Source organism: Suncus etruscus, chromosome 14 (genome assembly GCF_024139225.1).
Source record: "Suncus etruscus isolate mSunEtr1 chromosome 14, mSunEtr1.pri.cur, whole genome shotgun sequence".
Classification (NCBI taxonomy): domain Eukaryota; kingdom Metazoa; phylum Chordata; class Mammalia; order Eulipotyphla; family Soricidae; genus Suncus; species Suncus etruscus.
The window spans coordinates 31,349,007-31,373,945 of NC_064861.1; the positions used below are offsets into that span (position 1 = coordinate 31,349,007).

The 24,939-nt window shown below is 43.3% G+C and overlaps 1 protein-coding gene across 1 annotated transcript; it reads left to right on the plus strand.

Moving 5' to 3' along the window:
- On the plus strand, window positions 1-24,399 carry SKP1 (S-phase kinase associated protein 1). Its single transcript, XM_049786800.1, has 6 exons — window positions 1-92; window positions 6,475-6,571; window positions 13,659-13,732; window positions 19,577-19,720; window positions 19,958-20,098; window positions 23,569-24,399. Exons 2-6 carry the CDS (start codon window positions 6,475-6,477, stop codon window positions 23,602-23,604), a joined length of 492 nt encoding a protein of 163 aa, XP_049642757.1. The 5' UTR covers window positions 1-92; the 3' UTR covers window positions 23,605-24,399.
- The last annotated feature ends 540 nt before the right edge of the window (window positions 24,400-24,939 follow it).

Sequence of the window (24,939 nt, forward strand, 5' to 3'; positions counted from 1 at the left end):
GTTGCCGGAGTGGCCTTGTTCTCCGCGCTGCGTGGGCGAGGACCGTCTACCCTGCCCGTGGCCCGCCATCTCTTCCCGACGGAAGGAACATCGTGAGTAGCCGCGGGGCTGCGCGGGGAGAGCGGCGGCGACGTCGGGGGCAGGCAGGGCTGGTTCGGGGCGGGCGTTCGGTGCCTGCGCCTGGGCCTGGCCGCCTGGGAGCGGGGCCGGCTGCGAGGGAGCAGGCCCCGTGGCGGAGGTTTCCGGGGCCACGGAGCGTCGTTGAGCCGGCTGCCGGGGTGCTTGGAAGACGGAGCTGGGCAACTGGGAGTTCCCCCCCTCTCGGCCCACCCGCGCCCCGCTTGGAATGGAGCCGTCCCCGCCCGACCCCGGGAGGCCGATTCCCAGGGAAAGCCCGCGCCTTCCCCTGCGTGTGGCTCCCTCGCCTCGCCCGCCTCGCTCGCCTTTGGGGGGACCCTTCTATGCTCCCCCCAGTAGGCAACGACGCCATCGGGCTCGGGAGTGGCTTGAGTTCGCCCCAGTAGCCTCCTCCATCCATCCATGCACCCACCCACCCACCCCCAGATCCACCTGGGCTGCTAATGGGGACGCACGAAGGCGCGTTCACCTGCTTCATGGGGTTGTTTTTTTTGGGGGGGGGTCGTGGCGTGTTTTGTTTTGTTTTGCTTTTTTTTTTTTTCATCAGGACGCAACAAAGGAAGGGACGGATCTGGATCAGAGCCATGTCGACTACTTAACAGCTCGCTCTCTCTAAAGAGGTTGCAAAATTTCAGGTCGCTTAACAACACAAGGGTTTTTTTGTTTTTGTTTTGGGGTTGTTTTTTTTGGGGGGGGTTTTGTAATGACGTAATCTAACCCACAACCTGCCGGCCACGGAGGAGGGTTCCCACCCCAAGTATAGGATCTAGCTAGGATCACGTCTGGTCTCGAAGGCTTGTGAAGTCCAAACTTTCATCTATGACCTGGAAAATAGAGCACTAAGCTGGCTGACATTTCCCAAAAGGGTCGATTTGGTAGATCGTCCTCGTTTTATTTTTTTATTTATTTTATTATTATTTTTTTTTAGTATCAAGTCTAGGATTACCAAGTGCATTGAATTACAGATTAACCGATTGCCTTTCTGCCTTTTAATTAGATTTCAGCTCCCTTCGGAGTAACCTAATATACCAATTTGACTATGACTAAGCAGGTCTTGCTGTTTTTCAAGAGTTCTTTGAGAGTAATATGAAATAGTGGTTTGGCTAGTAATTTAATTAGCCACACTAGTGATTCTGCTGGTTTTCTTTTTCTCTAGTACTGTGGAGTATAATAACTTTCCATTAAAATGGTTTCTTTCCAAGATAACTCTTGTTGCCTTGTCACAGGGAAAGGCTCTTCTCCGTGTTCTTCTCCTCTGCATTATTGATAAACACTAAGTATGGTGCAGAAGTGTCATTTGTGAAATGGAATTCTCTCCTGCCCAGGGAGAGCAGCTAATTTCAACTGTTGGCTTTTTACGCAGTTTCTTATCTGTTGTGTTTCAAGGGGAAACAACCACACCTGTCCATGGTCTGGATCACTCAGCCCCTGGCAGTTGATGGTACCTTGTAGTGAGTAGGAATCCTGCCTGCAAAGCTTACAGTCAGTCCTTGGAGCCATTTCTCTGGTTCAAATATAGTCTTTTGCTTCCTTAAACGTTTGGGGAATAATAGTTGTCTGGGAAATTTTTGTTTTGTTTTTGGTTTTTTTTTGGGGGGGAGGGTCACACCCAGCAGCGCTCAGGGTTTACTCCTGGCTCTACGCTCTGAAATCGCTCCTGGCAGGCACGGAGGACCATATGGGATGCCGGGATTTGAACCACCGTCCTTCTGCATGCAAGGCAAAGCCTGCATGCAAAGCTCTACCTCCATGCTATCTCTCCAGCCCGGTCTGGGGAATTTTTAACTGAATAAATATTTTAACTAATTTAAATGATTTGTAAGGCTTTGAACTTGAATTAGTACACAGTGAATGTCTTAAATGTTGAAATTTATGTTTTCAAATTAATAGTCACATCACCAGATTATAAATGTCTCAGAAGCTTGGGCCTTTAAGCTATCCATGAAACGGAAAAGTTCTTGAATTTTTCATGTTTAGGTATTGGCTGTGGCCTGAAGATGGTAAGAAATTGCATTTTAGAAATTTTAGTCAAAATAAATTTTATTGGGGCCGGTGAGATAGCATGGAGGCAAGGCGTTTGCCTTTCATGCAGAAGGTCGGTGGTTTGAATCCCGGCATCCCATATGGTCCCCCAAGCCTGCCAGGAGCAACTTCTGAGCATAGACCCAGGTGTAACCCCTGACTGCAGCCGGGTGTGACCCAAAAACCAAAAAAAAAAAAAAATTTATTTTATTTATTTATTTATTTATTTATTTATTTTTGCTTTATGGGCCACACTTGGTGACACTCAGGGGCTGCTCCTGGCCATGCGCTCAGAAATAGCTCCTGGCTTGGGGGACTAGATGGGACACCAGGGGATTGAACCATGATCCGTCCTAGGTTAGTTAGTACCTGCAAGGCAAATGCCCTATCGCTTGCGCCACTGCTCCAGTCCTGAAAATAAAGTATTTTCTTTGCTTGAATTTCAGTCCTTTGAAGTTAATTAGTTAATTGTTAAGTTAACTCATTCATTGCCAAAGTGACTTTTTTCCTAGTGTCTCATCTAAATTAATACATTTCTGGGGAAACAGGTTATTACTGTAAGAATTTTGTCTAGGGCCCGGAGAGATAGCACAGCGGCATTTGCCTTGCAAGCAGCCGATCCAGGACCAAAGGTGGTTGGTTCGAATCCCGGTGTCCCATATGGTCCCCCATGCCTGCCAGGAGCTATTTCTGAGCAGACAGCCAGGAGTAGCCCCTGAGTATCGCTGGGTGTGGCCCAAAAACCAAAAAAAAAAAAAAAAAAGAATTTTGTCTAAAGATTTCATACTTGGATACATGGGCAGTCAGTGAAGAAGAATAAAAACATTAATTTAGGCTCCTTATTTGTTTTAGGTAATTATGTTGATCATTACTTACCCTTAAGTATTTTATTCTCTTCTATATATGGCTTTGTTTTGATCCAAATAGATAATTTTTGATTTAGCTCTCTGAATCTGAGGTTATTTTTTGCTCCTAGGTTTCACTACGGCACAATTACTATCTTACTTTTTTTTTAAATAAGATTTGGCCCACCTGCTCTCACACTTGGAGGTAGTTAATTGTGGTTATTAACTATTTAAATTGAACAGTCATGATCAGTAAACAGAAAGTGAGTGTGGTTTTTATATACTTTAAAGAAGTATAAATTAAGGGGCCGGAGAGATAGCATGGAGGCAAGGTGCAGAAGGTCGGTGGTTCAAATTCCAGCATCCCATATGGTTCCCCAAGCCTGCCAGGAGCGATTTCTGACCATAGATTCAGGAATAACCCCTGAGCGCTGCTGGGTGTGACCCAAGAAAACAAAAAAAGTATAAATTTTGAGCATTATTGAATGAATTTTGTAAGGCAGTCAGCCTAAAATCAAAACAAAACACACTTAAAGCTTACTTTGTTTTTGGGACCAAACCTGGTGCTACTGAGTGCTTACTCCCTGGCATTAAGCTCAGGGATCATTGCTGGTGGTATTGGGGGTTGGGGTGTTGGGAATTCAACCAGGATTGGCCTTATGCAAGACTCTCTGGACTCTTAACTGCTAGTGGGAATGTCAGTTGATCCAACCTTTTTGGTAAACAATATAGGCATTCCTCAGAAAATTAGAGATTGAGGGACTAAGCGGTGGTGCAAGTGGTAGGGCATTTGCGTTGCATGCGCTAATCTAGGACGGACCCTCGTTTGATCCCCTGGCGTCCTATATGGTCCCCCAAGCCAGGAGCTATTTCTGAGCGCATAGCCAGGAGTAACCCCTGAGCATCACCGGTTGTGGCCCAAAAAGCAAAAAACAAAGAAGAAAATTAGAAATTGAGCTTCCCAGCAATACTGCTCCTGGGAATATATCCCAGAGACCCCCCCCCCCCCAAAAAAAAAAAAAACACCATAATGTAGAAAAGAATCTGCACTTTTGTATTCATTTTGGAGCTATTTACAATAGCCAGAATCTTGAAACATGCCCTAACAGAGGAGTGGATAAAAGAAACTAAGGTATATCTACACAATGAAATATTATGCAGCCATTAGGAAAAACCAAGTCATGAAATTTGCTTATACATGAGTAGACTTGAAGAGTATTGTGCTGAGTGAAATGAGTCAGAGGGAGAGAGGCAGACAGAATTATTGCACTCATTTGCAGTTATTTTTAAGAAATAGTGGGCCGGCATGGTGGCGCTAGAGGTAAGGTGTCTCTGCCTTGCCAGTGCTAGCCTAGGATGGACCGCGGTTCCATACCCCGGTGTCCCATATGGTCCCCAAGCCAGGAGCGACTTCTGAGCGCATAGCCAGGAGTAACCCCTGAGCGTTACCGGGTGTGGCCCCAAAACAAAAAAAAAAAAAACGGAAAAAAAAAAAACAAAAAAAACAATAAAAACAAAGAAAAACAATAGTAAGAATACCCAAAGACAATGGGGGAAATGCAGTTAGGAAACATAAGAGACCACTATGACAATAATAGTTGGAAATGATTACTCTGGACAAGAACTGGGTGCTGAAAGGAGGTAAAGTGATAGCATGATACACTTTCAGTAACTGTATTGCAAACCATAGTGCCTAAAAGTGGTTGGGGTGGGGGAAGAGAGCATGATGAATAAAATGATAATGTCTGCTATAGAGGCAGACTGGGGAGAGGGAAGTAAAAAACAGGAAAAGGAGAAAACAAGATGGGTGTTAGAATAGTATGACTGAGGGGCCGGAGAGATAGCATGGAGGTAAGGCGTTTGCCTTTCATGCAGGAGGTCATCGGATCGAATCCTGGCGCCCCATATGGTCCCCCGTGCCTGCCAGGAGCAATTTCTTTTTTTTTTTTTTTTTTTTTTTTTTGGTTTTTGGGCCACACCCGTTTGACGCTCAGGGGTTACTCCTGGCTATGTGCTCAGAAATCGCCCCTGGCTTGGGTGGACCATATGGGACGCCGGGGGATCGAACCGAGGTCCTTCCTTGGCTAGCGCTTGCAAGGCAGACACCTTACCTCCAGCGCCACCTACCCGGCCCCCAGGAGCAATTTCTGAGCCTGGAGCCAGGAATAACCCCTGAGCACTGCCGGGTGTGACCCAAAATAAAGGATACAACTGCTAAAAAAAAAAAAAAAAAAAAAAAAAAAAGAATAGTATGACTGAAACTCAACCAACAACTTTTTAACTATCTCATGATAATTCAATTTAAAAAACTTTTTAAGATAGGATCATTAATTTGAAAGCATAAATTTTTGATATTTAACACATTCACTGCATCTGCTTTAGGTTCAAAGCCTTAAATTAAAGCCTTAAATTTAGTTAAAATAAACATTCAGTTAAAAGTTTCCCAGTTAAGGAGCCAGAGAGATAGCATGGAGTTAAGGCATTTGCCTTGCATGCAGAAGGACAGTGGGTCAGATCCCAGCATCCCATATGTTCCCCCTAAGCCTGCCAGGAAAAGTGTAGTAGACCTTGCGGCCGGCGAGGTGGCGCTAGAGGTAAGATGTCTGCCCCTTGCAAGCGCTAGCCAAGAAAGGGCCGCGGTTCGATTCCCCCAAGCCAGGGACAATTTCTGAGCGTTTAGCCAGGAGTAACCCCTGAGCATCAAACGGGTGAGGCCCGAAACCCCCCCCCCCCCAAAAAAAAAAAAGTGTTGTAGACCTTAACCCCTGTATTATCTCTCCTTAAGAACAGTAGCTCCATAGATATCTACTTTGAATAAAAGCAGTAGGAATGCTTCAATGAAATTTTTTTTTGTTTTGTCTGGGCACTCTGGCTCTGCTTCGGGATAATTCCTGGCATGCTAAGAGGACCGTTTGGGTTGCTGATATTGAGCTCATTAAGTCTGCCCCTTGCAAGACAAGCATCCTACCCACCTTATTATTGCTCCAATCCTCATTGATATTCTTTTAAATGAAATAAATCTGTGTGGGGCTGGAGCAATAGCACAGCAGCTAGGGCATTTATTTGCCCTGCAGGCCGTCGATTTAGGTTTAATCCCTGGCATTCCATATAGTCCCCTGAGCCTGCCAGGAGTAACCGTTGAATACTGCCAGGTGTGGCCCCAAAACAAAACTAACAAAAATTAATCTGTGTATATTCCTTGGCCAGGTAGAAGAATTCAAATGAGAAAGCATTAATGACAACTTTTACATGTCGTTAGAATCTTCTAGACTTGAAACGGTACTATGATAGAATCCAGGATTGAACTCCAGCTCCTGCAATTCAAGCATGTGCTTAGCCTAATGAGCCATCTCTTCAATTCCTCCTTAGGATATTATAATTAAAATCAGAGGGCTCACTATGTTTCATTCTTTTTTAGGGTATTGGTATATGTTTCTTAAATTTCAGAATCAATATGTCTTTTTTGTAGATGCCTTCTATTAAGTTGCAGAGTTCTGATGGAGAGATATTTGAAGTTGATGTGGAAATTGCCAAACAGTCTGTAACTATCAAAACCATGTTGGAAGGTAAGTTTATTAGAAAATTGGTGTCAGGGGAAAGGGGATGAAAAATAGTAGTTTTAGGTAACTGGATATCAAAATTGTAACTATCATAAAGTGTTCTAATGGGTGATGTGATAAAAATTGACATTTTTAATTGCTTTATTTAAGCACCGTGGTTACAAAATTGTTCATGTGGGTTGACATTTGGTTTTTTGGGTTACACCTGGCAGCGCTCGGGTTAGTCCTGGCTCTGCATTCAGAAATTGCTCCTGCCAGGCTCGGGATACCATTTGGGATGCTGGGAGTCGAACCCAGGTTCATCCTGGGTCACCTGTGCAAGGCAAACGCCCTATCGCTGTGTTCTCTCCAGCCCAACTTTTCTTTTTCTTTTCTTTATTATTTTTTTAATGGTATCTTTATTTTAACACTATGATTACAAACATGTTTGTAGTTGGGTTTCAGTCATAAAAAGAACATCCCCCCTGTATTAGTGTAACATTTCCACCACCAATGTCCCCATCTTCCTTCTCCCCAATCTTCTGCTGGTTTTCGAGACAGGTATTCTACTTCTCTCATTCATTACCATTGTCTTGATAGTTGTTAATGTAGTTATTTCTCTTAACTGCACTCACCACTCTGTGGTAAGCTTTCTATTGTGGGCCAGTCCTTCCAGCCCTCATCTCTCTTGTCTAAGTATTACAATAATTGATTTTTGTTTGTTTTGGGGTCACACTCTGCAGCGCTCAGGGGTTTACTCCTAGCTTTGTGCTCAGAAATTACTCCTGGTAGGCTCCTGGGACCATATGGGATGCCGAGATTCGACCATCAGCCATCCTGGGTCGGTTGCGTGCAAGGCAAACACCCTATTGCTGTGCCATCTCTCCGGCCCTGACATTTCTTTTTCATACTAGCTGTTTGTTTTGATTGATACAGAATAATTTTTCTGTGTTGTTCAAATTAGTTTTTTTCTTGGTAAATAGTAAGATCATTTCTTTTAATTGAGTCACCGTGAATTAATTATTCCTGGCTGGGTTTCAGGTATACAATGTTCTAATAGAATCCCTCCACTATTAAAACCTGTGTCTCCATGTAGACCTTGTTTTTGTTTTGGGGCCACACTCCTTGCAGTGCTCAAGGAACCACGTTTGTTGCTGAGAATTCATAATTTCTAATGATAAATAATGACAAATTTTTGGAAAAGGGATATCTTCCTGTGTAATAGCTAACTACAGTATCCTGTTGCAATAAAAGGGAGCAAGCTGAATAGATTGTAAAAATAGATGCTTTCTTTTTGTGCTGTGTCTTGAACTCTGGATTCCATGGACAATCAGTTTACAGTGAGTCACCTCCTCAGTCTCAATGTCTTTTTTTTTTTGGTTTTGGTTTTGGGCCACACCCAGCAGTGGTCAGCGGTCACTTCTGGCTTGAAACTCAGAAATTACTTCTGCTAGGCTCAGGGGCCCATAAGGAATGCTGGGGATTGAATCTGGGTCGGCCTTATGCAAGACAAATTCCTACCAGCTGTGCTAGCACTCTGGCCTCAGTCTGTTTTTGTTTTTTTGGTTTAACCTTTACTGGTGTGTTGGAGGTTACTCTCAGCTTTGGCCACTGGTTTGTTCCCAAGGGTGCCTTTGGGACCATTTGAGGACCAAACCTGGGCTTCCCACACTTCTATGTCTCTGATTTTGGTGTTTGGGCAAAACAGTGATGTTTGGAGTGGTTGAAGAATGAACCATGTGGTATCAGAGAACCCAGGTCTCATGTTTGTAAAGCATGCACTCCTGCCTATTGAGCTATCTTCCCTGCCTTTTTTTCTTCTTTAAGTCAATTTTTTCTTCTATTTTGTTACTCCTTTGAAACTGCTGCAAAACATACTGCAGCTCAACAAAAGACAGTAAAACAATTATTGTTTTTGAGTCACACCTGGCATCGCTCAGGAGTTACTCCTGGCAGGCTCGGGACCAAATGGGATGCTGGGATTTCGAACCACTGTCCTTCTGCATGCAAGGCAAGTGCCCTACCTCCATGCTATTTCTCTCTCCCTGTAAAACAATTTTTTACTGGCTAACTGATTATTTTTTAAGTATTGCCAGTGGAATGGTGGACAATAATGTATGGAGGTATAAATCAGTGTCTATTGTTGCAGGGAATAGAGATGGACAGCTTAGGCAAAAATGTCCTTCAGCACTCACATACCAGAGGTTTTTATGTAGGAAAGATCTGTAGTTTTATAGATATGAAAGAGTTAAGTGCCAAATACTAACAATAGGCTGTTGAGAATGTGGTATGTGAAAAATGATCTTTGTCCTTGAAAAATTTATAAACTAGGAATGAGGACAGAGACCAAACAAGGCTAACTCAGATAGTATAATTAGACTATTATAAAATTGTGTACCAAGTGGTGCTGTGGGGATGTCGTGACTGATGTGGAGATGGCTTGTGGAGAGACTATAGTGTGCGGTGTTTTTGATGTTTCAAATTAGTAAAATTCGCGTGTTTTTTTTTTTTTTTTTGGCTATTCTGATGTACTGTAGATAGAAGAAGTTGAAGGTTTTAGTTGAAATTTACTGTATTGGGATATTATAGTTGGTAGAGCAAACAAGGAATGAAAAAACAACTTGAAGCTTTAGTATACTCTAGGTTTTTTAGTGTTTTTTTAGTTCTTTATAACAATCCTAGAGGGTGTTTAAATATGTGGATCTTAGTCCCTGAGTTGTAGTGTCCCAGAAATAGACTTACATGTATTATAGAAGAATATATTTAGGGGCTAGAGTGATAGCACAGTGGTAGGGTGTTTGCCTTGCACGTGGCCGACCGGGATGGACCCTGGTTTAATTCCCAGTATCCCGTATGGTCCCCTGAGCATGCCAGGAATGATTTCTGAGCAAAGAGCCAGGAGTAACCCCTGAGCGCCACCAGGTGTGGTCCCCAAAAACTATATATATACACATATGTGTATGTATGTATGTAAATGAGTTTAGTGGGAACCATATTGCTTTTGGGTTTTTTTTTTGTCACACTTGGCAGTGCTCAGGGGTTACTCCTGGCTCAGTGCTCAGAAACCACTCCTGGCTGGCTAGGGGGTTCATATAGGTTGCCAGGATTAGAACCACCATCTGTCTTGCGTGTAAGGCAAATACCCTACCGCTATGCTATCTCTCCGGCCCCAGGAACCATATTGGGTGAGGGTTAAGAGTACAGAAATCAGAAGAGAATGAGTGCAGTGGAGTTTATGAAAGCTGCTGAAAAGAGGCGGTATTTTCAGGTGACCAGATTGATAAACAGATTAATATTCTAATGACTGAACACTAAAACTTCCATAGTTAATAAATTCAGGGGACACCAGACATTAAAATGTAGTAAAGGCAGAAGTGAACTGTAAAGGGTATGTCCTCTGTTTCCTAATAAGGTGATATTTGTTTGCTGATAAAGCTAATTTATAGTTCTTTTGTAACAGTCTTGTGGCATTTACTACAATCCTGTATCCTGGTAACTTAGACTTATAGATCATATCTATTAAGTTGTAAATCCACTTGGAACATGCCACAGTCATTGCCATCAGGAGCCTGTTAATAACCATAGCATGGTAACTAAGAGTGTATGAAAGTAATCCAAGTAACCTGGTTACTTGCTTTGACAATGAATGGGTTCTTTATTTAATCTTTTTTGTTTGTTTTTGTTTTGGGGCCACACCCAAAATGTGCTTAGGGCTTACTCCTGGCTCTGCACACAGAAGTTATTCTTGGCAGGTGGTGGGATGCCAGGGATTGAATCTGGGTTGGTCACTTGCAAGGCAAATGCCCTATCAGCTGGGCTGCCTTTATTTCATCTTTTTTTTTTTTTTTTTCATTTTAATTGGTATCTGCTTTGGGGACATTTGCCAATATTAGAACATAGAGCTCCTTGAAGGTTTTCCTTCCCAGCTTTGATCTTGGAGGCAAGTAAACTGATAGAACACAGTACCAAGCAATTATTTTCTTCTTGTAGCCTTTCGGCATGAGAAATGCCTTTTATTTTTATCAGTGGTTTATTTTTATTTATTTATTTACTTATTTATTTTTGTTTGTGGGCCACAACCAGTGGTGCACAGGTCCTGGCTCTGCATTCACAAATTGCTCCTGGCTCAGAGGACCATATGGGATACCAGGGATCCAACCATCCTGGGTCAGCTGCGTGCAAGGCAAATGCCCTGCTGCTTTGCTACCACTCTGGCTCCAATATCAGTGGTTTATATGAATGCTAGTCCTTTTGGGGATCTCGCCCACACCTGGCTGTGCTTAGGGGTTATTCCTGGCTGCACTTAGGAATCACTCCTAGTGGGCTCAGGAGACCTTAATGAATTCTGGGATCAAACTTGTGTTGACCACGTACAAGGTAAGTACCCTGCACACCATATATGCCTTTGCTTTACACCTATTGTATCTCTGGGTTTGATTTGGGGACTTAGGAAAAGACAAATCTTAATCATTGGACAATCAAGTGAAAATCTTGGCAGGTAAACATGTGAATTGATTTGTATAGAACCAGGGTTGTGGCATCAGAAAGCAGGTGTCCTTGAGAAGTTTTAAAATGTAAAGCCCCAGGGGTCGGAGAGAGAGCACAACTGTATTTGCCTTGCACAAGGCCGACCTGGGATGACCTGAGTTCTATTCCTGGCATCCCATATGGTCCCCCGAGCCTGCCAAGAGCGATTTCTGATCGCAGAGCCAGGAAGTAACCCCTGATGCAGCCGGGTATGTCCCAAAAATCAAAAAAGTAAAATAAAATACAAATGTAAAGCCCCATTTTACTACATAATTCCTATAGATTTCATGATGATTTTATTTCAAAATTGGGGTATAAGGGCTAAAGATATGGCTCAGTAGATAAACCATTTGCCTTATATGAATGAGTCCTGGGATTGACCCATGATACCATTAAGAAAAAAAGAAGGGGGCCCGGAGAGATAGTACAGCGGCGTTTGCTTTGCAAGCAGCCGATCCAGGACCAAAGATGGTTGGTTCGAATCCCGGTGTCCCATATGGTCCCCCATGCCTGCCAGGAGCTATTTCTGAGCAGACAGCCAGGAGTAACCCCTGAGCACCGCCAGGTGTGACCCAAAAACCAAAAAAAAAAAAAGAAGGGACTGGAGAGATAGCACAGTGATAGGGTGTTTGCCTTGCAAGCAGCCAACCAACGACAGATGGTGATTCGAATCCTGGCATCCCATATGGTCCCCATGCCTGCCAAGTTCAATTTCTTTTTTTTTTTTTTTTGGTTTTGGGCCACACCCAGCGATGCTCAGGGGTTACTCCTGGCTGTCTGCTCAGAAATAGCTCCTGGCAGGCATGGGGGACCATATGGGACACCGGGATTCGAACCAACCACCTTTGGTCCTGGATCGGCTGCTTGCAAGGCAAACGCCGCTGTGCTATCTCTCCGGGCCCACCAAGTTCAATTTCTAAGCACAGAGCCAGGAAGTAACTCCTGAGCACCGCCAGGTGTGACCCAAAAACAAACAGACAAAAAAACAAAGAAGGAAAATCTGGGATATAACTTACTTGTGAAGTCTGTACATGTTGTTTACAAATAGGATGAGATTATTATGGTAGTGCCAATTATTCAATGAAATATGGTAACTTGAAAGAGTAATAAGCAGTTTATATTATGTCTAAAAGAAGAAAAAACCCTGGGGCCGGCGAGGTGGTGCTAGAGGTAAGGTGTCTGCCTAGCAAGCGCTAGCCAAGGAAGGACTGTGGTTCGATCCCCTGGTGTCCCATATGGTCCCCCAAGCCAGGGGCAATTTCTGAGCGCTTAGCCAGGAGTAACCCCTGAGCATCAAACGGGTGTGGCCCAAAAACCAAAAAAAAAAAAAAGAAAAAAAAGAAAAAACCCTATACATTCTTTGATTAATTGCTAGGGAAGTAATTCTTTATAACCAGTAAGACCCCTTCTTTAAATGCAATGCAATCGGGGATCACTCTGTTGATGTTCAGAGGTCTCTCTGGGACATTGGGATCTTACTCATGTTGGCTGTGTGCAAGGCAAACTACCAATACACTTCACTATGGATCCAGCCCAAGATTCTTACTTTTACTGGTACTTAAGCCAAAAATTTTCCCAATTAACATTTGGATCTAAACAAGCTAGTCTTCTGTATTATTTTTTCTCTAATATCTTCCCCAAGTAGATATTTTTTTCTCTCCTCTTTGATTACAGTATTTTATATCATTCAGGAAAGAAATAACTAGTCTCATCTAAATTGAGATATAGCCATTCAATAGTTTTACTCTAGGTTGCAATGAGATAAAGGCAGTGATGGGAAGAAGGAAGGTGAGTGAATCAATCATAAAAATTAATCAAGCTTAAGAAAATACCTTTTGTTTTGGGGGAGGTGCCACACCCAGTGCTGCTCTGTGCTTGCTTGTGCTCACTGGGATTATTCCTGGCAGGATTCGGGACCATATGGGTACTGCCTAAGCTTAGTGACCCTCATGTTGTCAAGTACATTGGTTCATTCTTGTCTACACATGACAGAAGTATTTATAGTTGATCATTCCCTTCTCCATTTGGCTTCTGATGTGCTTCACTGACATTATCTATCTATTCCATCTTTAAAGCCTGCAATTCCCAGAACTTAAGTCATTGACAATCCTGTCTCTACTCATTGATTCCTCAATCCTGTCTCTACTCATTGATTCCTTTAGTCATCTTACGTAATGATCTCTATACCAATTATGAAATTATCTTGTAAACTTAGTAAAAACTATATTACTCCAAATTTGCATTATCTTTTATTCTGCTTAGAGATCATTTCAGGTGTGGCTTGGGGGGGGGGGCATATATGGTATTGGGAATTGAATCCGGGTCAGCCATGTACAAGTGTTCTACCCACTCTTCTGACCTCAACCTATAGTTCTTTTTAGTCTCTTAGATTTGCATATTCAGTAGCTTAGCAAACTTAACTATAGTTTTCCATTCCTTGCTGATCCTTAACTGTTCTTAAGAGAACTATTAGTATTTTTTATAGTCTTCCAGACATATCTTAGAAGTTATTTGTTTGAGATATAACTGGTTGCTATAAATGTTATGAAGTTAGGAAATTATAGCAGTTCTCTTCTTGTTATCTTAGATTTGGGAATGGATGATGAAGGAGACGATGACCCAGTTCCTCTCCCAAATGTTAATGCAGCAATATTAAAAAAGGTAAACTTGCAAACCATATACTTATATTTGTACTTTTCTTTTTTCATTTAATGATTTTCCACTGTTAGAGTATAGCTTTCTTTTTTTTTGACATAATTATGACTAAGTATTTTGTGGTTTTTTTACCCATTCCCTTGTGAATATTAAGGTTATCTACACTTTCATTACTGATATTTTTGAAATAAGAGTACAATTAAAGTGTAATTGGGGGTCATGAAAAGAAGATATGCCTTAAGTGAACTTGAGAACAGGAGATACGATTTTCTGGATTTTCGGGGGGAGGGTTGGGGCACATCTGACAGCACTCAGGGGTTACTCTTGCTCAGAAATTTACTCCTGGCTTGCTCCGGGGACCATGTGGGATGTAAGGGATTGAACCCAGTCAGCCACATGCATGCGAATGCCCTACCTACTGTGCTATCAGTTTGGCCCCTCTTCTGGATTTTTATTTATTTAGGCTTGGGCAATACTCAGGACTTAATTCACAGATTAGGCCAGAGCTTTATTGCTGAACTATATCCCTAGTCTGGCCTTTGTGCTATCTTTCCTCTTCCCCACTCCCCAAATTTTAATAACTTGGTAGCATAAACTACTCTACATTGAGTAGAATTAAAGTGTTGAGCATTTAAGTTCTATGCACATGCAACTTCATAGCTTTTATAAAAACTTAGTTTTAATGCTAAATCTGAAAAATAAACCCACAGAATTAATCAGTTTCTAGTTTGCTGGCTAGAGATGAGAATGGTTCGGTTTCCTAATTATTGATCATAATGGTTTTTTTTTTGTTGTTGTTGTTATTTCATATTTTTTCTTTGATTTTTGGGCTGTACCTGTAGTGGTTAGGGGTTACTCCTGGCTCTGCACTCAGGAATCACTCCTGGTGGACTCGGGAGAGATATGGGATGCCAGGGATCAAACCCAGGCTGGCTATTTGCTTTGCAAATGGTATACTAGCTATACTATTGCTCTGGCCTGCATTTTTTTTTCCGGTTTTTGGGTCACACCTGGCAGCGCTTGGGTTACTCCTGGCTCTATGCTCAGAAATTGCTCCTGGCAGGCTAGGGGGACCATATGGGATGCCCGGATTCAAACTACTGTCCTTCTGCATGCAAGGCAAATAATGCCCTACCTCCATGCTATCTCTCCAGCCACATGCATTTTCTTTTTTTTTTTTTTTTTTTTTGGTAGTTTTTGGGTCATACCCGGCAGTGCTCAGGGATTACTCCTGGCTCCGTGCTCAGAAATTGCTACTGGCAGGCACGGGGGACCATATGGGATGCCGGGATTCAAACCGATGACCTTCTGCATGAAAGGCTTACCTTCCATGCTATCTCTTTGGCCCCAGCATTTTCTTTTTTTTTTGGTTTTGGGGCCACACCCGGCGGTGCTCAGGGGTTACTCCTGGCTGTCTGCTCAGAAATAGCTCCTGGCAGGCACGGGGGACCATATGGGACACCGGGATTCGAACCAACCACCTTTAGTCCTGGATCACCTGCTTGCAAGGCAAACGCCGCTGTGCTATCTCTCTGGGCCCCGCATTTTCATTTTTTATGGTTTCTTTTGACCCTGAAAAAAGATGCAATGACCTTTTTTTTTTTTAACTTATAGCAAGATGGTTTGGAATAATATATTTTTGTTGGCTGTATCTTACAGTGCTTGGGTATGGACAAGTTAATTGTTGATCCTTCCTGGCTATGCCAGGTTTTTTAGACCATTTAGAAAGCTGAGGACAGAATTCAGGTTAGCTTCATGTAAGGACAAGTGCCATTACCTGCTGTATTATCTTTCCAGCCCCCTGTGCCAGGGACTTTGAACTCTTGCGTCCTGCCCTTTGTTCTGTCTCTGGTCAGAAGTTAAATTTTGGGGCTGGAGAAATAGCACGGAGGTAGGGCATTTGCCTTTCATGCAGAAGGACAGTGGTTCAAATCCCAGCATCCCATATGGTCGTCCTCCCCACCCCCGCCCCGAGCCTGCCAGGAATGATTTCTGAACATAGAGCCAGGAGTAGCCCCTGAGTGCTGCCAGCTGTGACCCAAAAACCAGAAAGGAGGGAGGGGCAAAAAAAAAAGTTAATCTTTATGGACTAACGATAGCACAGTGGGAGGACGTTTGCCTTGCATGTACCCAATCTGGATTCAATCCTTGGCATCCTATATGGTCCTCCCAGCCTGCCAGGAGCGATTTTTGAGCACAGAGCCACGAGTAACTGAGTGCTGCTGGGTGTGGACAAAATAAGTTACTCTTTAAGCCTGAACATTTTCTATGTTATGGACCTTTTATAATTTGTATATTGTCCTTTGCTGTGTGTGTATGTGTGTTTGTCTTTTGTCCTTTGCCGTGTATGTGTGTGTATGTATGGGCCTTTTATAATTTGTACATTATTGTCCTTTGCCGTGTGTGTGTGTGTGTGTGTGTGTGTGTGTGTGTGTCACACACTCAGCAGTGCTCAGGGGTTACTCCTGGCTCTATGCTCAGAAATCACTCCTGGAACCGCTGTCCTTCTGCATGTAAGGCAAACGTCTTACCTCCATGTCCAGTCCCTGCCCTTTTTTTTTTTTTTTTTTTTTATGGGCACTTATTTTTATTGGTTTTGGGCCACACCTGTACTCAGGACTTACACTGAGATTATTCCTGGCAAGGCTCTGGAGACTGGGGTGCCAGGAATGTTATGCTGGCTTTCTAGGTTTAGAGACTCTCTACTATCTCTCTAGCACCTAGAATCTTATTATTTTTGTTTGTTTGTTTATTTGGGGTGGGCGTACCCAGCAGTGGTCAGGGTTAACTCCTGGTCTGCACTTATAAATGGCTCCTGGCAGGCTTGGGGAACCACATAGGATGCCGGGAATCAAACTCAGGTCAATCACTTGCATGGCAAATGCCCTACCTGCTTGCTATTGCTCCAGCCCAGACGCTTTATTTTTTTTTTTTCTTAGAGTTTTTAAGGGCTTAAATACCAGGCCTCACACAGGCAAGAGAAGTATACAATCCTGGCTCTAAATACTATAGTTTTTATTAGTGAAATATATTAATGGTATTAAGCTACTAAATTTTGTCTTTTTAGTGCCAGAGAGAATATGTAAGTTAAAGCACTTACTTAGTATGCAGCTGCAGCTGGTTGAGTCAGGTATGGCATTAGAACATTGCTAGGTATGGAGCCTCTATCTCCCAAATTTAGGTGTTTTTTTTTGTTGTTGTTGTTGTTTGGGTTTTATTTTTTTTTAGGGGGGGGTCACACCTGCTCAGGGGTTACTCCTGTCTATGGGCTCAGAAATTGCTCCTGGCTTACTCTGGTCCATCCTAGGTCAGCCGCGTGCAAGGCAAACTCCCTACCGCTGTGCCATCACCCCTGCCCCCCAAATTTAATCTTTATACTAATGTATGGTGCTTCTAAAAGGCTTTTGCATATGTTCATCAAAACATTGATCATATTGAATTTTTGTTGTTTTGGTTTTGGGCCACAATCAGGGTATGCTCCAGGGTGCCTCCTAGCTTGGAGATTACCTCTGGAAATGCTCAAGGAATCATGTGGGTTGCTGGAGATTGAGATTAGGTCACCTGTGAGCAAGACAAATGCTCTACCTACCGTACTATCACTTCTGACCCAGTATTAAGTATTGGGTCTATAGCAAATGAATATATAAAATCTGTTCTAATGAGTTTGTGTGAGGGAAATTGAACAGTTCTGTTGTATAGCAAAGCTGTTTAAGGGGCACAGAACAATAGGACAATAGATAGTACATTTGCCTTGCACACAATTTATCCAGATTCAGTTTCCAGCATCCTTCATACTGTTCCTCATATCTCACCAAGAGTGAGCCCTGATCACCATGGGGTGTGGCCCAAACAATACCTCCCATAACCCTAAAAAAAAGCTATCTGGTGGGGGGGCAAAGAAACATCTTACAGATCAATGTTCAGATTTTGCATGTAAAAGATCCATGTTTGAATCCTGACCTGGTAACAGGTTTTTGAGAACCATTGGGAGTGGCCTGGACACCCGAAAAAGAAAAGTAAAAGCCTACAATGTTTGCTCGAATAGTATAGGTGTTAGGATTCATACCTTGTAATGCGACCCTGATTCTGATCTCTGGCACTAAATGATTCTAAACATTATTGATATGATTCTGGAGGCCCCTAAGTACTGCAGAGTAGACCTGGTGGTTCTTGGCATCAGGGTCCATAGCCTCATCACAGCCTTGGGCCAGCCCTAGTATTAAACTACCCATCCGACTTTACTGAGATAACCAGAAGTAGCCTGGGACCACCTCACAATTTCTTTTTTTTGGAGGTGGGGGGTCACACCTTGTGGTGCTCAGGAGTTACTCCTCGCTCTGCGCCCAGAAGTCAGGCTCATGGGACCATATGGGAAGCCAGGATTCGAATAGTGGTCCGGCCTGTGTTGGCCACATGAAGGCAAACGCCTTGACCGCTGTGCTATCGTTCCAACCCCCATCTCACAATTTCTTGAGAGGCTAGGAAAATGAGAAAAGTAATGGTGAAGAAGTGGGTCGGTAGGTAGAGAGTAACCTGTTGATTACGTTCCCCTTTATTTTCTCTTGTTGCTTTTCATGACCACGGGTCTCTCAGTTGTGGTGTAGGCTGAAGTGTCACATACTCTAGTTGTGCTTTTGCAGTCTGGAGTGATCCCTGAGTACCAAGCCAGGGGTAAGGCATTGTTGAACACAGCTGGTTGTGGCCCCAAACTCAATAATCATAACAACAATTGTAATAATAATCGTGCTAATTACTTTTCTACTAAGGACCTTTGGGTCTTTTCTTTTTTTTTTTCTTTTTGGGCCATGTCTAGCAGTGCTCAGGGAACACTCCAGTCTGCATAAACAGTGGCAGTGCTTGTGGGAACTATATGGGGTGACAGGGACTGAGCCTTGGTCAGCTATGTGTTGACAGAACTCCTACCCACACATTTGCTCAGATTCCCCCCTTGCTTTACTCTTTGAATAATTCTGTGCACATATCTGGGATATTTAATTTGCTTGGTGATAATGTATCACATACCTTCACAAGGTAGTGATAGTTTGCATTTTTAGTAGGAGAGTCTCTGGTTCAACTCTGGTATGCAAACATGTGCTCTACAACAATTTGAACTATCACCCTGGTCCCTAAATAATTTTATTTTGGGGCATGGTTTGGGCCATACCCAGTGGTACTGGGGGCTTACTGCAGTCTTTGTACCTGGGGATCATTCCTAGGCTCAGAAGGACTATATGGGTGCTAGGGATCGAACTTATACCAACTGTGTACAAGGAAAGGGTTTTATCTACTATCCCATTGTACTATCTGTCCTCCTTAGACAATTTCTGTTGGTTACATTTTTGGACTGCACCCAACAGTGGTTGGGTTACTCTTGGCTCTGCATTCAGGAATTATTCCTGGTGGTGCTCCAGATCATATGGAATGCCTGAGATCAAATCCAGGTTGGCCACTTGCAAGACAAATGCCTACTTGCTGTACTATCGCTTGACCCCCTAAATTTTTTTGTTTTTTTGTTTTTTTGTTGTTTTTTTTTTGGTTTTTGGGCCACACCCGGTGACGCTCAGGGGTTACTCCTGGCTATGCGCTCAGAAGTCGCTCCTGGCTTGGGGGACCATATGGGAGGCCGGGGGATCGAACCGCGGTCCGTCTCCTAGGCTAGCGCAGGTAAGGCAGGCACCTTACCTCGAGCGCCACCGCCCGGCCCAATTTTTTTGTTTTTAAGCTTGACTGCTAATTTTATTATTCAAGCCATCTTGCTAGCTTTTAGCCCAGTTAAGAAATAAATCTGCTTGAAAGTACAATGAGTACCTTATGACAGAATGCCTAAAAGGAATGAACTTTTGTTCGTAGGTTATTCAGTGGTGCACCCACCACAAGGATGACCCCCCTCCTCCTGAGGATGATGAGAACAAAGAAAAGCGAACAGATGATATCCCTGTTTGGGACCAAGAATTCTTGAAAGTGGACCAAGGAACACTTTTTGAACTGATTCTGGTATGGCTTTTTTTTTTTTAATCTTTTGTGGGTAACACCGGGCAGTACTCCAGAGCTTCCTTTGGCTCCATACTGAGATGATGGGGTGCTATATGCAAGCAAAAATGGGTGTTCTGCCTTTTAAACTTTATCTCTAGCCCCTAATTGACATTTTAAGTTTCATTAGAATATAGTTACTAGATTGAATTTAGTTTAAAATGTCGCATTTCAATGAAATCAACAATCACGTTTTTTTAGGCTGCAAACTACTTAGACATCAAAGGTTTGCTTGATGTTACATGCAAGACTGTTGCCAATATGATCAAGGGGAAAACACCTGAGGAGATTCGTAAGACCTTCAATATCAAAAATGACTTTACTGAAGAAGAGGAAGCCCAGGTAAGTTGCTGCCTAGAGCTTTTGCTTTGATTACTGCTTTATAAGAAATATGCTAGGGTGGGCCAGCGTGATAGCACAGCAGTAAGGCATTTGCCTTGCACGCAGCTGACCCAGGATGGAACCAGGCTTGATCCCCTGAGCCTGCCAGAAGTAACCCCCGAGCACCATCAGGCGCCCCCCACCCCCCCAAAAAAAAAAGTAAGAAATATGTCAAGACTGTATCAGTCCTGACTGGTTAAAAAAATTAAAGTCTGAAAATAAAAAATAATTTTAAATTTTAAAATTTAAAAATATACATTCTAGGGCCCGGAGAGATAGCACAGTGGCGTTTGCCTTGCAAGCAGCCGATCCAGGACCAAAGGTGGTTGGTTCGAATCCCGGTGTCCCATATGGTCCCCCGTGCCTGCCAGGAGCTATTTCTGAGCAGACAGCCAGGAGTAACCCCTGAGCACCGCCGGGTGTGGCCCAAAAACCAAAAAAAAAAAAATATATATATATATACATTCTACATCTTAAAAATATTGTTGGATAGAGATGATTTGACCCTGCTTCTAAAGATACCACTTTTTTTTTTGGTGGGGTGGCCATACTTGGTGGCACTTGGTTTACTCCTGGCATGCTCAGGGATGTTGGGGATTGGGGCCAACCTGGGTTGGCCATATGCAAGGCAAACACCCTATCTGTTGTGCTATTGCTCCAGTCCCACCACGTTTATTATTTTGTTTTGGTTTAGGGATTACACTTGATAGTGTTCAAGGTTCCTGATTCTGCACACAGGGATCACTCCTGCCTGGGCTCTGGGGACTGTATTTGGTGCCAGGGATTTAACCGGGTTGGCCAAAAGCCAGGCAAGCACCCTGTCACCTATTCTGTCTCTTTGGCCTATTATCACATTTTTATAAGCCTAAGAAAAATTTATAAAAAGTTGTTCCTTGATATTCCCAAATAAGTAGAATCTCCAGATGGTTGTATTCTGGAATTTGTTTTGTTTTGTTTTGGGTGCATACCAGATGACACTCAGATTTTTTTATTCCTGGCTATGCGCTCAGAAATTGCTCCTGGCTTGGGAGACCATATGGGATGCCGGGGATAGAATCCAGGTCTGTCCTGGGTCAGCTGCGTGCAAGGCAAATGCCCTACTCCTGTGCTATCACTCCGGCCCCTGGGGCTTTTTTAAGGCATGCACCTTAGTTTACTAGATTTATTGGTAGGGGTTCAAGCATAAACATTCTAGCACTGCCCATCTATGAGAGTGTACACTTGCCTCCTTCATTTTCCCAATGTCCTCTTCCTGCCATTGCCACTTTCCACCTTCAGTTTTCATAGATATTTGTTATTCCCTTTTTTTTTTTTTTTTTTTTTTTTTTGGTGACATTCAACGGTTGCTCCTGGCTTTGTGCTCAGAAATCGCTCTTGGCTCTGGAGACCATATGGGACACTGGGGATGGAACCCAGGTCAGTCCTGGATTGGCTGCGTGCATGGCAAATGCCCTACCACTGTGCTATTGCTCCGGCCCCTTCCCCTGTTTCTTGATATCTCATATATGAGAGATTCTGTGTCCTACTCCTTTTTTTGTTTGTTTGTTTTGGGGGGCACACCTAGTGAAGCTCAGGGGTTACTCCTGGCTATGCACTCAGAAATCGCTCCTGGCTTGGGGGACCCTATGGGACACCAGGGTATCACATTGCAGTCCATCCTAGGCTAGCACCAGCAAGGTAGACGCCTTACCGCTCCATGCCACCGCTCCGGCCCCAGTGTGTCCTACTCCTTTGAGTGACTTTACTTAGCATGGTACTCTCCAGATCATCCATGTAGCAGCAAATTGCATGATTTCATCTGTATGATAGTATTCATAGTAACTTAGAATGGAAAAGGAAAAAAAATTGAAGGATCTTTTTTTTATTTTGTTTTGTTTTGGGGCCTCATTGGCAGTACTCGGTTACTCCTGGGTCTGCGCTCAGAAATCTCTCCTGGCAGGTTCAGGGGATCCATATAGGATGCTGGGAATCAAACCCAGCCCAGGTCCAGCCCAGGTCGGTGTGTGCAAGGCAAACACCCTACCCTACTCCAGCCCCCAAACTAGAAGGATCTTAAGAGTAGCCACAAACTGAGAATGAACTACTTGAATTTGCTTTCAGTTCTGGTGGGAGAGGCTACAATAGCTATTTGCTTTTGTTTACTATTTTGATGTTCCAACAGAGAATGAGGAGACAAAGAAGGGACATACTGAATCTATTATTTTTTAGTTAATTAAAAGAAAACTTGGGCCACACCTGATGATATTCAGGGTTACACTTCTGGTTCCATGTTCAGGAATCACTTTGGTCAGGGCTCAGGGGGTTGTGGTGCTGGGATTGAGTGTGCAAGGTAAGTGCCCTACCAGTTCTTAACCTGTTTTTTTTTTTTTTTTTTTTATGTTTTTTTGTTTTGTTTTTGTTTTGGGGCCACACCCGGCGGTGCTCAGGGGTTACTCCTGGCTGTCTACTCAGAAATAGCTCCTGGCAGGCACGGGGGACCATATGGGACATTGGGATTCGAACCAACCACCTTTGGTCCTGGATTGGCTGCTTGCAAGGCAAACGCCGCTGTGCTATCTCTCTGGGCCCCTTAACCTGTTTTTTAATCTCTTCCTGTTTTGTTTTGGGCCAAACTCAGTCTTGCTCAGGACTTTACTCCTAGCTCTGCACTCAGAAATATCTCTTGGGGCCGGGAAGGTGGCGCTAAAGGTAAGGTATCTGCCTTGCAAGCGCTAGTGTAGGACGGACCGCGGTTCGATCCCCCGGTGTCCCATATGGTCCCCCCAAGCCAGGGGCGATTTCTGAGCGCATAGCCAGGAGTAATCCCTGAGCATCAAACGGGTGTGGCCCAAAAACCCAAAAAAAAAAAAAAAAAAAAAAGAAATATCTCTTGTTGGCCGGAGAGATAGCACAGTGGTAGGGCATTTGCTTTGCACACAACCCATTCCAGACCGACGGTGGTTCAAATCCCAGCATCCCATATGGTCCCCCGAGGCAGCCAGGAGTGATTTCTGAGCACAGAGCTAGGAGTAACCCAAGTGCCACCGGGTGTGACCCCAAAACAAAAGAACAGCAGTAGGGTGTTTGCCTTGCACGCAGCAAACCCAGGACAGACCCAGGTTTGATTCCCGGCATCCCATATGTCCCACAAGCCTGCCAGCAACAATTTCTAAGTGCAGAGCCAGGAGTAATCCCTAAGACCACCAGGTCTGGCCCAACACCCCCCCTCCCCCCCCCAAAGAAAAAGGAAATAACTCTTGGTGGGCTGGGAGGATCCGATGGAGTTCTGTGAACCAAACCTGGATTGGCCACAGACAAGTCAAGCACCCTCCCTACCTGCTATCTCTCCAGCCCTATCCCAGACTCCTCTCTCTCTCACAGACTCTTGATGAATCATTAGGTAGCAATCTTAGGAAAGATTAATTTACAGCATTCCATCATCTCTCTTCTAGGTACGCAAAGAGAACCAGTGGTGTGAAGAGAAGTGAAATGCTCTGCCTGACACTGTAACACTGTAAGGATTGTTCAAAATACTAGTTGCACTGCTCTGTTTATAATTGTTAATATTAGACAAACTGTAGACAAACACAGCAGCAAATCAGTTGTATTAGCAGACTATTGTCCTCATTGCATGTGTAGTTTGCTTAGATTCCATATCTATATTTGAGTTCTTTCTCATGATCAAAGATTTGCCGCCCCGCTTTATTTTTTTGCTCTGAATAAAACTGGTGGTTTCTCTATAGAAAGTGGCATTTTCGGCTTTCCCCCTTTTTGTAAAACAATTTCTGCCTACTTACTGTCTTAAACATTAGTGATCTATTAAAAGTTGATGTAAATAAAAGCAACTTGCAAAAAGTTTTCTGAAATAGAATTAACAGAGTATTTTTTTGATGAATTAAGAACTGTATAAAAAAGCCTACCTACTTAAGGTAAATGTTGTGTTGGGGTGATTGGGACTTCTTCCTGAAGTCAGATTCATAGAAAATGATTATATGTCTTAGGACTCCTGTAATTTGAGGACTTGTTTTGTCATTTTAATCTCTTAGCTTTGGCTAGAGACTCACTATTACTCAAGGTTATGGGGGTTTTTGTCTAACAATCTAAATGGTTTGTTAGCTTTTCAATTAAAGACCCCTAACCCATGTGGTCTGTCCTTTTTTTATAATCAGTGATCCCATATGGAGAACTATATACACTACTTGCATGTAAAAAAATTGTGTGGCAAAATGCAGAAAGCATCCATCATGAATGCAAGATACTTTCAATAAAAAGTAAGTTACGTAGTAGGTAGTAAGCACTTTGCCTTTTTTTATTTAAATGTCTTTTGCTTAATATATAGAGTTAAATTTATGAACAGATGTTTTGCTAGAAAAGATTTGTAGACATTTAAATATCCTAGCTTCATGGAAGTAGCTGACATAATATTGAACTGACAGACTTCTCTGCTGGTTGTCTTTTTTGTTTTTGGATCACACCCAGCAGTGCTCAGGGGTTACTCATGGCTCTGTGCTCAGAAATGCAAGCTCAGAGGACCATATTGGATGCCGGATATGGAACCTGGGTCTGTCCTCGGTTGGCCACATGCAAGGCAAACACCCTACCACTGTGCTGTAGCTCCGGCCCCTCTAATTATCTTCTAATTCATTGGATCCAGTGCTTCAGTTTTGGGCACCCCAAAACTATACTGTCATCATTTCTCACTTCTTCCCTCCAGTAGAATTTTTGTTTTTGGGCCACTGTACTGCTTCTCCAGCCCCACTCTGACATTTCATTGACTGTCACTGGTGCTTAGAGTAAATCTTAGCTTTCCCTTTCCATTGTCA